Below are 16,977 nucleotides of genomic sequence, written 5' to 3' on the forward strand. Positions count from 1 at the left end.
CAGCGATGAGGGAGTGTCAGACTCTTGCTGACTAAAAACCGTCGTGTTCCGTCGTAGGCCTTTTACGTACCAGGGCCGCGGTATCTCTTTCGAACAACCCGCAGCCCCGGCAGACATCCAGGTACTTGAAGGGGCATGTAAATCAGACGTTGCTACTGTTGCAAATGCTGCTACTGGATAACAGTAGCAGCATTTGTTAAAATTCCAAGTCACAGGCTTCCATGCGGATTTAAGAAAACTCTGACACTATAGCTCCCAATTGATGAAGCCAACTCACTAGATAAGTAAAAGCCTATTAAATCAAGCGTTTTATCACTTTACAATCTTCAAAGAACTCAAGTAGCGATTCCCGCTACACTTTACGACATAATAACTGTATTTATCGCGCCAAACAATTAATTACTAAACAAATCGTATGCGGGAACAATCCGGAATGTGTGAACTAAGGAAAAACTTGGTTTATATGCACGTAGTGTAAGAAGTTACTAGAATTTTCCATTAATCTCTTTCTAGATGTATGTAAAAAAAGTATTTGTACGTCGATATTGAAATCTCTGGGAAAACCATAGCACGGTCGAATATGTTCAGATTTGGAAAAATTTTGACCGGTTTCGTCTAATTTTCCTCAATAATATTAGTCACAGAAGGCTGATTGAATTGTTAATAATGCACAATGCATTTTTCCTTAAGTTTTTATGTGTCGTACATATATATTATTTTATTTTTAGTTTCGTATAAAGATAAGTAGTTTAAGTTTGTATATAGGTATAGTGTGTACATATTAACTCATCGTTAATAAAAAAACAGAATATTTTTCCTTATTAAGTGTTTTAAGAAAAGCTACATTTACGACATCACCTAGACCTTTTTAACAAACTTTCCTTTTGTTTTCTAAATCTTAACAATTCTATCAAACATCACAAAATAACAAGACGATATTCACAATCAAATCTTTTGTCTAAACATGTATCTTTTTGACCTGAATACACAAAAGTCTAGTTTGTAACAAAGCTCGCCACAGTTCAGTTAGCATACAGGCCATATCAAATTGTGCTAAGAGAAATATGCTAATGTACCATCTTCTTCACTTATTCAATGTATTTTATTATAACTAGGTTGTTTTTCTTATTGGTACGAAGAATAAGGGTTTTTTCGACGTTATTTCTCTCGATACCTTGTTATTGTAAGTCTGCTTATTGAGTATTTTTGTTAACTCAAGAAGTGGTGTGAACCTCCGGCATGATGGAACATGTTAAAAATCAAATAAATAAAAGTCCAAATGTTTCAGACATGCTTCTTTGCATTATTATTAGGTATAAGCTTTGAAATAAGTCCAGAAACTTCCAGTATATAGAGAAAATGTTATAAAAATAAAATAATAAGCTAGCCTTTTCTATCCACTAAACATGCCTACTATGTAAGAAGTTTTTTAGTTAGGGCTTTGCAATACCCATAAAAAACGCCTGTTACGGGCGGTTTTCCTGCCCTGGGAATCCAACTCCGTAAATGTCTTTCAGTTACCCAAAAAATTAATATAGCTACTTACTTTACTTATTATTAAAGTACAATTTATAGTTCATATCATATTCATTTAAACAATTTACAACACAATTCGTTTCATTCTTTTCCCAAAATACACATAGTTTCAACGAAATCTTAGTTAGTGTCACGGCCTTTTAACTCGTCTGTAGTTCAAGTTTAACTATTTCGGTTACCACTGTCGGCACACTTGTGAAGTGGACCATGGCGGTTCAAATTAACTTTACCCATAGAACACTATGGTATGCCATAGTTGATGTCGTTTTAAGGAACTGTCTTAAGTTTTGTTGGTTTAAAAGATTTTAGAAATGAGGTTTTAGATTTTTTTTGGTGCTTTATGCTATAAGTTTTTAGTGGTTCTATAGTTGTAGGCTCATCTGAATAAGAAAAACAAGTTGTAGAGAAAAATCGTTATTTACACTGACTTCCCAAAAAGGTTTACGAGCCGATTTTTACTTTTTTTTCACAGTACGAAGTATGAAGCCATATTCCGAGTTATTCTTTTTTCGAAAGTTACCTACATAATAATAATCCTGAGTCTTTACCTGTGTATATTTCGTTCATAAAATAAAAGCTACATTTCCTGGTTAAGTTGTATGCTTAAAAGACTCTAATAGTCAAATTCTGACTATATTTCGGTACAAGTCTGTAAGTACCTCTACGAATTCCTGGTAAGCTCCATAAGTTTTGTCAGCTTAGATTACTCATATCCTTGATATAATCACAAATTCTTATGATTTACTATTACAAAGTAGACATAAACACGTTTAGTTTTAGTTTTCCTCAATAAAGTCCACATCAAGGTATGTATTGGAATGACAGCTTTTTATACATATGACGCAAGTTCGATTATACATAGCTATTAAACTAACATTTATATGAAAACTAGCATAATTTGTATTTATCGACTTAATAATGTAGGTAAATGAATTGTTACGAAAATCCTAAGAATTTAAATTGTGTAAGTACTTATTATAATTACCAACAACTGGTTTAATCTACAATCACTTATTAAGGCTACGATGGTTATCTAGACAAACTAATTTATATACAAACACTTTCGTCTCTTAATCCTACCTAAATACAACTGTCAGAAGTTGGCGAATCAAGTTGAATAAATCTTACTTGTGCAGTTTCAGCAACCTAAATTATCCTTTCATAATAATAATAATAAGTTACTTTCACTTTTCCTTTTGATTTACAAAACAAAATATGCATGAGTAGGTACTATTCAAGAGTGACCAAGAAAACGATTTAATATACCTGACTAAAAGAAATAACAAAACGTCTTCTTATCAAACATGCCTTTATTAACGAATAATTACCTAGGGTCTAAAAATAACAATAGTAAACATTAAAAATAATTGAACATCAAAACAAAACGCACACTGAATATTAAAATACCACCCATGTGGTTCGCAGCGGCCGCCATGTCAGTCATTTTGACAGCTCAACCGTTTACGTCAACTGTCATGACGTCACTGTCAGTAATGGATTCCTATCAAGTGTCATCTAAATTGTGTTACTGTCAGTTTTAACTGACGATTGTTTGGACTTGTTTTTGTTGTTGAGAAACTAATATTAGTACGTAATTCGTGCAAGCGTGGAGTTGCGAAGGTTTTTTGTGAGCCAGAGAAGACTAACTATTGATTTCAAAGCTTTATTTTTACTACGTAGCCCACAATACTCCTACATGGATACCAACTGCCACAAAAATCTCATTAAAGATGTACTTAGTAGACTTTGTTAAAGAAAACGACAATATTATTTATTTCCAATAAACACACAATACATTTCAAAGCAATATAAGAAGTAAATACACCAAGCCCGAATTAAAATAATCCAAAAACATCATATCTTAATACTTACATATCTATTTATCATTTCACCTATTTCAATAGAATAAACATAAGCCCATAACAACAATAAACATGTGATTAAAAAGATTATAGTGATAAAAAAAATATTAAGCATACCTATTCTATATAATTATACATTTGTTATATAATGTAGAAGTCCAGTACGTAGAATACAATATAGTTATAGAATTTAGGCGCAGCATTTCTTAGCATCAGTTACAGTAGACTCTTTGACTTCGCAAGAACAGTCCTTGCAGACTTTAATGGAGCCATTCTCGTCACAGCAGACACAGACACACTTAGCTCCATCAGTTTTAATACAAACACATAAAGCCTTGTCACATTTGCCAGAATCATCACACTTGCAGTCAACACAACGGACAATCTTGCCTGCATCATTCTTGCAGACACAGATGCAAGACTTACCCTCAGTCAAAATGCAAACGCAGTCAGCCTTGCTACATTTAGCTGCTACGGGATTATTGGCATCGCAAGTACAATCCTTACAGAGTTTGATGGAGCCTTTCTTATCACAGCAAACGCAGACACATTTAGCTCCATCAGTGGGGATGCAGACACATCCTGGTTTGTCACATTTGCCAGAATCATCACACTTGCAGTCAGCACAACGAACTATCTTGCCTTCCTTATTCTTGCAAACGCAGATGCAAGACTTACCGTCAGTTAGAATGCAAACGCATTCAGCCTTGCTGCATTTCGGGGCTTCAGACTTATTGGCATCGCATGTACAATCCTTGCAGACTTTAATGGAGCCTTTCTCATCACAGCAAACGCAAACACACTTGGCTCCATCAGTAGGGATGCAAACACATCCAGCCTTGTCACATTTACCAGAATCATCACACTTGCAGTCATCACAACGGATAATCTCGCCTTCCTTATTCTTGCAAACACAGATGCAAGATTTACCATCAGTAAGGATGCATACGCATTTAGCCTTGCTACATTTCAATGCCTCAGACTTATTGGCATCGCAAGTACAGTCCTTGCAGACTTTAATGGTGCCTTTCTCATCACAGCAAACGCAGACACACTTAGCTCCTTCAGTTGAAATACAAACACATCCAGACTTGTCACATTTGCCAGAATCATCACAGTTGCAGTCACCACAACGGACAATCTTACCTTCTTCATTCTTGCAAACACAGATGCAAGATTTACCTTCAGTTAGGATGCATACGCATACAGTCTTGCTACATTTTGGGGCTTCGGGCTTGTTGGCATCGCAAGTACAATCCTTGCAGATTTTGATGGAGCCTTTCTCGTCACAGCAGACGCAAACACACTTGGCTCCATCAGTTTTAATACAAACACATCCAGCCTTGTCACATTTGCTTAAGTCATCACACTTGCAATCACCACAACGGACAATCTTACCGTCCTTATTCTTGCAAACGCAGATGCAAGATTTACTAAAAGTTAGAATGCAGACGCATTCGGCCTTGCTACATTTCGGTGCCTCAGACTTATTGGCATCGCAAGTACAGTCCTTGCAGATTTTAATGGAGCCTTTCTCGTCACAGCAGACACATACACACTTTGCTCCATTAGTTGGAATACAAACACACTCTGGCTTACCACATTTGCCAGATTCATCACACATGCACTCATCACAACATACAATTTTGCCTGCATCATTCTTGCAGACACAAATGGTAGCCTTTCCATCCGTTATAATGCAGACACAGCCCTCCTTGTTGCAAACTAGTGAATCTTTCTTCTTGCCTTCACAAGTACAGTCTTTGCAGACCTTTATATTGCCTTTTACGTCACAGCAAACACAGATACAGTTGGCTCCTTCAGTAGAAACGCAGACGCACGTAGAATTGCCACAAGTTCCGGCCCCATTACACTCGCAAAGGACTATCTTGCCATTCTTCTTGCAAACACAGATGCAAGACTTCCCATTAGTTGGGAAGCAGACGCATCCTGGTTTGTTGCATCTTTTGAAAGTTTCCTTGCATTCTTCAGCGTTGATACAAGGACAGTCGTCGCAAGACTTGATGATATCGTCTTCGTCCTTGCAAACACAGAGGCAGTTCTTCCCGTTAGTGGGAAGACAGATGCAGGATTCGTCGACACATTTAAATTCATTCCCTTCCATTACGACGGCCTTGCAGTCGAAGCAGGGTACGATATTACCGTCAACATCTTTGCTCAGGCAGACATATTGTTTGCCCTCAGTTGGGATGCAGATGCACTCGCTCATGGAGCAGACCAGGGTTTTCTTGACTGATACTTTGCAGCACGGCATGGTTGGTTCTGAAATTAATAAAAAAAACAATTAAATATCTGGGCCATCCAAATTATTTCCAAAGTTAGTTTTCCTCTGTGGATAACAACGTTATAATTGTAACATTGTTATTTTTATGGTAGGTACATAACACAAAAACATATGATAACTGTCCTATAAACAACACACAATCCAAAACCATAGCCAAAAGAAAACTCAAACGTACCTTTCTTTTCAGGATAATCACTCAAAAACACGACGAAAATAAACAATGACAAAGCAAGTAGCACTGTTATCAACTTCCACTCGTCTAATTGATACGAACGAACAATTAATACTGATAAGAGCGTAACCGCACAATATATAGTGTATTTTGTGACGAACTCGTGTGCAAAATGATAAGTGCCGTACGCACAACGGGTGCAAATCGTGACTCACCATACTTCAGCCTACAGTGCCGTGTGGAACAGCCTTTAGGGTTCTAGTACTTTCTTCTTGGAGTATGGAATATTTTTGTTACTGCTTATGTGTTTTTTTGCTAGTAAAGGAAGGCTTAGAAATACATATTTTATTTGTTATTGTAACCAAATCTACCACAAAATGCTAATGGTGTTAATTAAACAAAGTCCTGTAGCATAGCAGTGTATATTTTTAGCGATATATTCAAAAAGTGCTACACGAATTGTCATGCAGTTTTCACCAAAAGATTAGAGTACATTTAAGATTCTTTTAAAGGATTTAGTATAATATAATTGTAAATCTATTACGTTTAAATGTGTCCCATATCGGTCACGGCGGCTACTTTCAGGATACATTATATTGCACAAGCATTTGGAACGACACAGGTACAATCCGTCTCCATCACTCTCATAGTCCGATGGGACATCAATCCAACCGGAGAAAGACTTCTTCTATACAAATATAATATTTCCTTTACCATTTAATATAATAAAAGCTATAAACCCCCACTTTACCTTGGACCAGTTACCGGAATGGTCTGTATGTTTTCATCACAGGCTGATTGCAAATATATTTGCACGTGGGCGATGAACCCAATCGCCTTGAGGTCCAAATACGGACCCCGTTACTGAATGTGGATTAGCTTCGGTTATTTGAGGTTTATTTCGAATATCTCTTGGTTGAATGACATAATCTTAGGCCCGTCATGGTGGAACTTCTACTTCTTGCACGAGTATGAAATATAGCTTGTCGTTTCTTAGGCTCTAGACTATCTGTATAAAATTCCATTTATATTGGTTCACTAGTTTTCACAGAGTTATTTCCGCGTATACAATATTAGTAAGGATATTTTTACATCAATTTAGGCAGTCGATATTTAGGTCTCCGCATTGTTATCCTAAATACAACTTAGCAGTTTTCAAGCTTCACTTACTATCTGTCAGAAATAAATTTATGTCTATGGAATTTAAAAGCATAGCATTACCATTAACCCTAGAAAGTGTCATATACTAACAATAATTAACTAACTACATTTAACACATGCATTAGAAAAACTCAACAAAATGCAGCTCAAGTAACAGTTACAAGAGAAATTAGGCTTTAAGGAGAAAGTACTGAGCGTGGCTGCAATTTATTTGCACAGTGAAGTGCATGACGCAACGAGAACGCAGCTTGCAATCCGTATGGATATTTATTTGTTAGTCATTTACGCATTGACTGGGATCTCTGGTGTTTTCACTTGGAATTAAAGAAAGTAGGTTTCTAAATGCATTTTGTGTTGAAAGTAAAATAAATAAATAAATCGATACTGGATTTGGAACTAAAATATGTGCAGTCTTTCAGCAATTTTTTCTAATAAACTTTAACTCTGCCAAATGTTACCGTATTCTAAGCTCTATTTACGAAATTACGAGGGCCGTATTGCACGCTTTAAGACGCATATTTTTTCCCTTCTATTATTATTTCTGTATGATGTGCCTAATTTTAAGTGTGTGTATGCGTCTATTGTTGCGCAATAAAATTTATTTTCTTTCTTTCTTTCTATTTACGAAATTAAATACATAAAAAAAGAGGTAAGTAAAAGCTATTTGTCCTCTTATTATACTATTCTCCCTATTTCGTATGTTTCCCGAAGGAACTACGCCCCACATAAGGGTAATTATTATTAAAAAAACAAAATACCCGACTGCACACTAAAAAAAGAGTAAAACAAGCCCCACAATAATATTGATCAATCAAATGCTAAAAACTAATTATGTAATACCGTTTAAACAATACCTATATTAAAATACACTACAATATGTGTTCGTAATCGATAGTTAAATAAACAGAAACTTATTTTGAATACAAATTTACTGAATATAATTTATAAATATTGATGGAAAGCATCGCAGGCGGGGACCAACAGAGGCTTATTTATAGTCATTTCGGTTGTGCACCATTTAGCAGAATTTTCGTTGGTGGCGGTCAAGGTGGTCCCCGCCTGCGATGCTTTCCATCAATATTTATAAATTATATTCAGTAAATTTGTATTCAAAATAAGTTTCTGTTTATTTAACTATCGATTACGAACACATATTGTAGTGTATTTTAATATAGGTATTGTTTAAACGGTATTACATAATTAGTTTTTAGCATTTGATTGATCAATATTATTGTGGGGCTTGTTTTACTCTTTTTTTAGTGTGCAGTCGGGTATTTTGTTTTTTTAATAATAATTCTTTTATTTATAACTTTTTAGCTGTTTTTATTTAACGAAAATGTTGTAGATGTAGAAGACTATGTACCTTACTTTACCTTACTTTACCTTATGCGTGTGCCCGCATTCGGGCTGTATACTCGAGCATATCCCCCTCCGCACCGCGCCGCGCGCCGCATGCCAGGCCACGCCCTATCTTTTTGCTTGCAAACGCATGAGTTGCTTTGCGTTGACGCAGAATTAACATGTTCCCGTGGGAATTTTGAGAAAAAACGTATCCTATATTAATTACTCCCGTGATTGAAATGAATCTAATGATACCGCATACATATTTTTTTAAAGGGAAATTTAGAAAAAATATCCCGTGGGACTTTTAGGATAAAATGTATCCTATGACACTCCCGTAATCAAGACAAATCTAACGATACCTCATACATCAAAATCCATCAAGCCGTTTAGGCTACAGGAGGTCACAAAGGAACAGACATACATACATACTTACATACTTACATACACTCGAAAAACATTACCCTCCTTCTTTGGCAGTCGGGTAAAAAATGACCTACCTCTATCTATAGGCTACTCTTTTCTCCATTTAAATGGGTTCAACGGTTTTAACAATCAAATAAGTAGTCGACCAGACCCGCATTTGCATTTATATTAGTAAGAATTAATAATGGCTATGTGGGAGTATTAGTGTTACAAATATACTAAAATGTCCACGACCAGTGTGCCAATCATCAAAGCAAACCAGAGCTTTGAAAGTATTTGTGTCACCAGCTAATGACCAACAGATTACGATATAATCTTATGTAAGAGCTATAGATTTCCGCATCTTTTATTTATTTTATTTCTTTACTATGTCTCTTCGAATTATATGACGTGTTGAGATTCCATAGGTGTGTGGCGCACAAGTGTTTCTTCTGATCTACTCACTCTAGCAAACAATTTAGGGTCGCAAACGAAGTTCCGAGCGAAAATAGTTACATATTTTTTTTCCTTATGCTTATTTATCAAAAACGAATAACCTAGCTATATGTGCCTTTTCATAAATCTTGTTATGAGTAAATAGGTACGTACCTTATTTATCGAACATACCTAATACCTTAGCTTTGTGTACTTTTCCATACATTTATTGCAATTTAGCACATGTTTGACTGGTTCCCTAATATCCAAGTTTCTACCATAACAGGTATGCCTGGCGACAAAATGAATCATAGCTAAGTATATAAAACTTGTTTTTCACCTTCCTTATTGGTCTTATAATAAAATGTCCGGAAGCGAAGTTGCGTTGCGACATCTTAGTAATACCTACCGATCATTGAATTTATTGCCTTGTTAATTTTATAAGTTACGTACATATTTACCTATTTGATGTTCAGTTTTACGGCGTAAATACGATTATGTTTATGCCACATAAGGATATTACGTAAAGATATTATTTATTATTTATACAAAAGCCAGCGTGCATAAAAAATCTTAATAAACGCACTAAAAGGACAGGAACAAGATAAAAAATCGTTGTTGGGGAATTGTTCTTAACACACTTGCATATGTAGCATTTACAAAAAAAAAATTGCAAATACGAAATTGCAGTTTTTTTAAATTATTTTAAGAGAAATCCAAAGATAGTCGTCATCCATAGAGTCGTTTCGAAGATCTGGCGATAAAGAAAATAACATTAAAAAAGAAAGAAGTAGACTCAGGTATATTACAATGGTGCCTATCCCTGATACCTGAAAAATTACCCTGTAGACTGCAGCCCACACCAAACCAAGAATTATCTATTTTACCAGTCTACATACACATAACAATCCAAGGTAACCAATAAACAGCTGTCATAACATTGATCTTCACACAATATCCAGTTCAATAGACAATATCTTCATAAACAATAAGACCTTAACTTCTGACCTTCAGACTCCTACAGGTGACGTCACCTAAGTCATTCATCAGTGCATACTTGTGTCATCCTCAATGCAATTTGAAATTAATATGTTTAGCTTTGTTTATGGAGATGACACGGCTTCTATTGTTTATATTTAATAGAATTTTATAGCTGTATCTTTGTATAGTAAATAAATCTGTACCATAATAGTTGACACTAAGTTCCTGGATTTTTGGAAAGCAAACGTGGGGCGGAAATCCCGATTGGCACCCTTTTGAGTCACTTTTAATGTAAATTAAATGGTGACACTTTACCGACGATTATCCCCGTATAGGTATACCTACGCTATAGAAATGTACTCAAAAGAAGTCTAAACGACTATAGGTACACTTTCGGAAACAATGAATTTATTCGGACATTGATTTCATGCGATATTGATATCATACCTAATAGATTAATTATATCTTGGTTTTATAGATCGGAAAGTGTTTACTACTTTTGTGTTGTACCTAACCTTTTATTACGTAGTTTGTGTTCTGATAATGTGATAACAATATTTGACTATACTAATATTTCCCTGTTTATTTTTCAGGTAATTTCCAAAGCAACTTCGTCACGATTGCCAGGTGGTAAGATTTTAAATCATAAGAAGTATTGTAGTATCTAAAGATACAGGATATAGCGTCAGATATTAATCAAGTTTTAATTCCTTTTTCATACGTTGTAGTATTCCAATCGCTTCATATAAGATAGGGTCCTACATTACACAAATGGACCCTAACACAATTATTGAAATCGCGGATGAAGACTCATTTCTTCGTATATTCATATAAGATACACAATGATAATTTTATATAGGTACCTTATACCTTAGGCTAATTACCACAAATAAATCCAAAACATTAAATAAAACAAAAGCATCTATTCTGAAGATTCCCAAGTATTTACCCTGTGTCGTAATGCTAGAGGTCTGGTACTAGGGTCACGGCGTGAGGTCATTCGATGAAAGTAAGATGGCGAGGCGTCCCCGTCACGGATCCGACCCACTTCTGTCGCCGTGGTTAGGGGACCAAGTCTCAGGATGTTTTTGAGAAGATTTGAAGGTTTTTTGAGTATTATTCAAACTTTATTTGTAAACTAGCTTATACCGAGAACTTCGTATCGTTTAAACCTACCCTGGACCTCTACAAACATTTTAAAACCAAAAAAGACAAATCAATGCAGTAAGCAAATGCAATCAGACTAACGAACAACAATTCATTTTTATATATATTTGTAAATTAAACAAATATCTGAGGGCACGGCAGTGCCCCAGCCATATTTACAAAATTTTTAAATACATTCCTTTTTCGCAAGGTGAGGCAAACGCAGTGTTTTTCTGTATATATGATGTTTGTTTCGTTATTCGTTTTTTTTTTTCATTTGCGTCCTTTGTGAATAGATATTTTTTCTGTCTTTTCTTCCTTTTCTCTTTCAAAAAAAAGCTTCCCAACAAAAATATCTGTATTACTTTTTAAGGTACATTGATAAAATTTAAAACATTGAAGTATAATTTGGAAAGTAAGGATTGAGGAGAATGGTTTTGTTCGCGAAATTAGTTGTGACTTATTTCCTTCTCCAGTAAAATTTATTACCGTATAAAAATATAGAAATCACGTATGATCGGCCTACCGATATTAACGCATAGCATACATTTATATAAAGCGATAAATCACTTTCGCCAGTTATAATATTATAGTTTATAGCAAACGCAAATAATTTTGAGGAAGTACCTAATACCTTCATTTTCCTTATGTATTCTAGGAACTTACTTACACCTATGACATGCAAAATATTCTTTGGGTTCTATGTATAAGCTGTAAACCCAACAAAATTGGCTCAGTTGAAATCAGAACCGGCGGAAAATTTTACTTTCTTGACTTTATAAACTATAAAATATTTATGGCAAGTAACTATTAAGAAATCTATGCCTTTTGTTTAACGACACCAAAAACCATCAAATGACCTCTCACGCTGTGGGTTAGCAGCGGCGAGGGAGTGTCAGACTCCTACTGACTAAAACCGTCGTAACTCTTTCGAACAATCCCGCAGCCCACGAAATCTATGCCTATGGACAAAAAAATGCAATTCAAGTAGCCATTGACTTATAAAAATTACCCATCACAGAACATAAGACATAAGTCTTCATAAAACACTATATTACGCAATAATTACAAAGCCAATCAAAGTACCAGTCTTACAAAGATTTCAAAGCCTTTCACAAGAGTTTACAAGTCGCTGCGTTCACAGGAAAATGTCTAAGTTTTCCACGCACGTTGGGAAACTACAAACTAGGCCTTTCCACACCTGTGGGAATTAGGAAATTAAACTGTTGACACTTAACTACTGGGTTTTTCTTAGTTCGTAGTGTGAAGAATGAATAATTCGATACACTACCAACAATCGGTGAGAATATATTCAACAGTATACCGAATATATTTTGTTTAGTTAAACACCGTAATCTCAGAAAGTACTGCACTGATTGGAACATATTTTCAATGTCAGTTATCCCAGTAAAACTGCGTAATTTCAGAAAGCACTGCGCCGATTTGGAACATCTTTTCAGTGTCGGATAGCCAGAAAAACTCCAGACTTTACACAGTAAGGTAGTTAAAACGGGGCGCGGACAAAACCGCGGGGATAAGCTAGCTAATAGTTATTCTCTCTATAAGTTGGTCCATTATGAAACATATTACATAGTTATATGCAAATCATCCCACTCATTCACACAAATGACAAACAAAATAGTTTATCGATAAGATTATCGAGAAAAAAGCAATCGCTCAAAGAGATGGCAAAGTTAATAGTTCCATTAAAGCAAATATTAATATCTTTGAGTGGACTGATACATCTTAATATTGGTCATGCCCGCGGCTTCGATCTTCAACTAATTCTGAGTTTGTTCAAAAATTGATTGGTTCTATTCGTCCATCTTTTATTATATTTGAAGGTATTAAACATTATAGCTTGCTTCAAAATCTACACTTATATTATAAAACTGGAAAGTTTGTACACGCTAATTTTAGGAGCTACAGGCCTGATTAAAAAAAAAACTATTGCCATTTACTAACGTTACTGAGAAGTTTGTTCCACCAATTCTTCTTTCCGGCTAAGACACATAGGAAGTAGTGAAGGGCCGGCTGGCTTAAAATTGACTTTCAAAAAGTGCTGATTTTCAGCCTACTTTGAATTTGACTTTTTTATTTCAGTGTTATCAAGAAAGGCTTCTTTTAATCCTAATTCACGAAGAAGTTCCCACGGGACACGGGTGAAACCACTGGCGGAAGCTAGTTAACTTCAATAGAGGTATTAACATTTATATGAAATAGTAATTTAACGCCTTCACAAGACGGGTTGGACAAGGTGTCAGGTTTGATCGAATCATGTAATCAAAACACTTAAGTGCAAGCATCTTGATATTGCAACTAGTAGGTTTGAGTACCTAGATATTACCTATACGTTAGTAGGATACCTAAGTATATCTAGAATATTATCTAACATTAATGATACCTGGGTAAGGAAAGTGTTCAATAACACATAGGTTTTTTTTTTTCTATTATTAGTTAGCTTTCTATGTTCTACTTCGTTTAAAAATCGCGTATGACCTTTAGCCAACGCTCAATTCAGATGACGTAGACTTGACTATGATCTTATTTTCATGTAATAGTGACAATGGCGGATACCAAAGTAGCAGTTAGCGACAACAATAATTTAACGTAACAACCTGAGTATAAGGATTTAAAACTGTCAAATAACAGAAACTAGGAGGTTTAGTAAAAACCTACACATTTGACCCGACTCGGAAATCGAATCCGACCTCTACACATTGCCTTATTGACTTCACCACACAATACCAAAGACCATAGAACAATCAGATTAAAAACAAAGTACTACCAAACCTAAAATTCCTAGCTATACCCTAATTACAATTTGTTACCGTAACGCATAATTTCACGTTCGCGCATACCGTTCCCTATGCTGTAACCCAAAACGCAAACCGTATAGTTATGGTAATGCGATATGGTATCGCGAGGTTGTAGTTTGAAAATCGAAAGTAGACTACATGTTGCGAACGAGATTGTCTGTGTACTGGTGGTGAGAAAAGTGTAAGGATTTTTTTAAGGTTTATTATTTGTTTTATATAGTAATGTTTTCTCTTGTGTAAGGAAAAGTATGAAATTCTTGTAAACTTTTCATACTTTTTTTTAATGAGTAAGCACTAAGTGAGCATCTTTAGTTCTGAAAAATATAAAAAAACTACAAAAAAATATACTAAAAATAGATGGTGAAAAGTAGTAGAGTACCTAAATATAATAAAATAAAAAATATCAATTTGTTACAGTGTTACACACAAACAGTTACAGTACAATACAGAGCATGATTTTTTTACATATACGTATCTTTTAAAAAATAAATATTCAATTTTTTTAAATATCGCTATCTCGCACAAATGCCGATGAAACCGACACAAAAGGAGACACTTGAAAAAACATGAATCTCAAGTGTGTGGCGACCAGTTTGAAGATATATATATGTCAGACAGACGTCAGACGCCGTGATGTCATTTACAACCTTCCAAATATGGCGCCTCGTCAGCCGACATGACAAGGCCTTATTGTTCTGCACATGTTATATTCAGTTTGTCTACTATATAATAAAATATTTTTTAAAAGGTCAAAAAAGGGGATCTTTTTAATTGTGTGATTTTTTTACTGGATAGTACAAATAAAGCGTACATTTCCGCATTTTGAAAGTGAGCCAATCTAGAAAAGAAATGTTAAGGATGTTAGTTTAAAATTATGTGAGACTTACAGATAATGTTATATCAACAATACCTGAATAGGTAGGTAGGTTTTCTTTCAGTAAAAAAACGAAACATCGTTTAGTATTTGTAGTAGAAAAAAACTCGTATTCAAAATGTTATAAATACAATAAGTACTTGTATGAATTAAACATTACATAAAAAAAATAACAATTCATAATCTAAACGACATAATTATCCATTTAAAATCGATCTACTATTCAATTACATATCAAAAAAGATGATATACATAGATAGCATCTATATTTTCGAAACTGTATGACTTAAGAGCATGCTAGTACCTCCTTTTATGGAAATCTCTCATAATGTTTGTACCAGTCGGCTTTGCATAACTCCGGGTAATCTATTGCAAATAATCGCTAAAGTACGGGATTAGACTATTACACTGACATATTACAGTGCCCGATTTAGATATTCTAATGTAGGAATGTTGTTTTAGCTCTAAAAATAGATAACATAACTTTTTTTACATGAACAATAATATTCTAGTTTTGCATCGTTATTATGACAGTTTAAAAAATTAAAACAAAAATATGACCTATTTATTTATTTATTTTAAAAAAGTACTGCCACATCACAAACATTTAACATTCGATAACTTAAACTACTTTTTTAGTTTATGGCCTGATGCATGTGACAATAATGGCGTACATAACATTCGCAATTCATCGGCTTGAAGATGTAATACAATAATAAATCATAAAAATAAAATTGAGCCATTTAAAATTGACCTACATTGAAAGACTTCTAAAAAAATGGTGCGATTTTTTATAAATCTGGGGAATTGTTTTAGTATAAGTAATGCTCAGTATGATAATTTACCTACTACAAAAATATAATATTCGCAAGGTGAATTAAAAAATCTTGGCATTTACAAATTTTCTTACTATTAATTAATTAACACATGATGGTTGCAAAATTAGACAATTAAAAAATTTGGAAAAAAAAATCTACTGGTAGAATTAAACTTTGTTCTTCAATACGATTTCTTATAAGTACAATAAAAATAAGTGTGCTGAAATCCTTCGCAATTTTTCTTACACAAAAAAAAAAGTCGACGTGCAAAAATCCTTCGCGACCTTTCTTCTCCACTGTACGTATTAACAAAACCGACATGAGTGAAAGTGTTGACCATTGTGTTTGCCTGTACGCACTCACGACTCACGACCATACAGTGACCGTTTAGCGGCCATTACGGGCAATTTGACGGGTCAAACGGCGTGCTGAGTTTAACGATCAAAATGGGTTCAAATTGAATGTTAAAGGTTACTGTGAAATTAATTTTGACTTGAAATTACTGGCTGTACGCGTAAGAAAGGTAGCCTATTACCATCTCCGCAATTCGATATTCATTTGTCCATTCTTCTCAGTAAAAGCATGAAAGTTAAGGGTTCTAGGACGAATCAAAATTTGCGATACCTATAGTATCTATCTATAGATAATTGCATGACCATTTCTCCAGTCTTGCAAATCGAAAACATCAATATTGTCGTTTTTTAACTCAAAACCTCTCCGCCACTATTGGCCACAATTAGATAACGTTTAAATAAGAATATACAAATATCGAAAATATGGTAGGAAAAGACTGATGTCAAACAGAGAAGAATGGAAGAGGAAGACTAAATTGGCTCTACCAATCTCGATTAAAATTGGGATAACTGTGTGAGAAGACCCCTGTGCCCAGCCCAGCCCAGTGGGACGATAAAAAGGCTGATGATGATGAAATAACAGCGGGTCGATAGTGCCAAAGTTTCTATTACCTAAACAAAACAAACATTTGCATAACAAAAATTCCACAAACTTTTTGCTGTTCGCGACATCTTCAAACATTACAACATAAACACAAGTAGACAAACATTTGAAAAGACCTTACAAGTCACGTTCAAAACTTCAGCCATTCATTCTTTCGTTCATTCA

At 34.7% G+C, this 16,977-nt stretch overlaps 2 protein-coding genes across 2 annotated transcripts in view; one reads left to right on the forward strand and one right to left on the reverse strand.

The window, feature by feature from the left end:
• LOC124635406 overlaps positions 1–16,977 on the forward strand; it is a 75,728-nt gene that overhangs the window by 19,381 nt on the left and 39,370 nt on the right. The window lies entirely within an intron of this gene.
• Positions 3,302–6,005, reverse strand: LOC124635405 (keratin-associated protein 10-4-like). The gene is made up of 2 exons (XM_047171290.1): positions 5,879–6,005; positions 3,302–5,681 (listed from the first exon to the last, which is right to left on the reverse strand). Exon 2 carries the CDS (start codon positions 5,671–5,673, stop codon positions 3,589–3,591), a length of 2,085 nt encoding a protein of 694 aa, XP_047027246.1. The 5' UTR covers positions 5,674–5,681; positions 5,879–6,005; the 3' UTR covers positions 3,302–3,588.

The sequence above is a fragment of the Helicoverpa zea genome, chromosome 12 (genome assembly GCF_022581195.2).
Source record: "Helicoverpa zea isolate HzStark_Cry1AcR chromosome 12, ilHelZeax1.1, whole genome shotgun sequence".
Taxonomy (NCBI): Eukaryota; Metazoa; Arthropoda; class Insecta; order Lepidoptera; family Noctuidae; genus Helicoverpa; species Helicoverpa zea.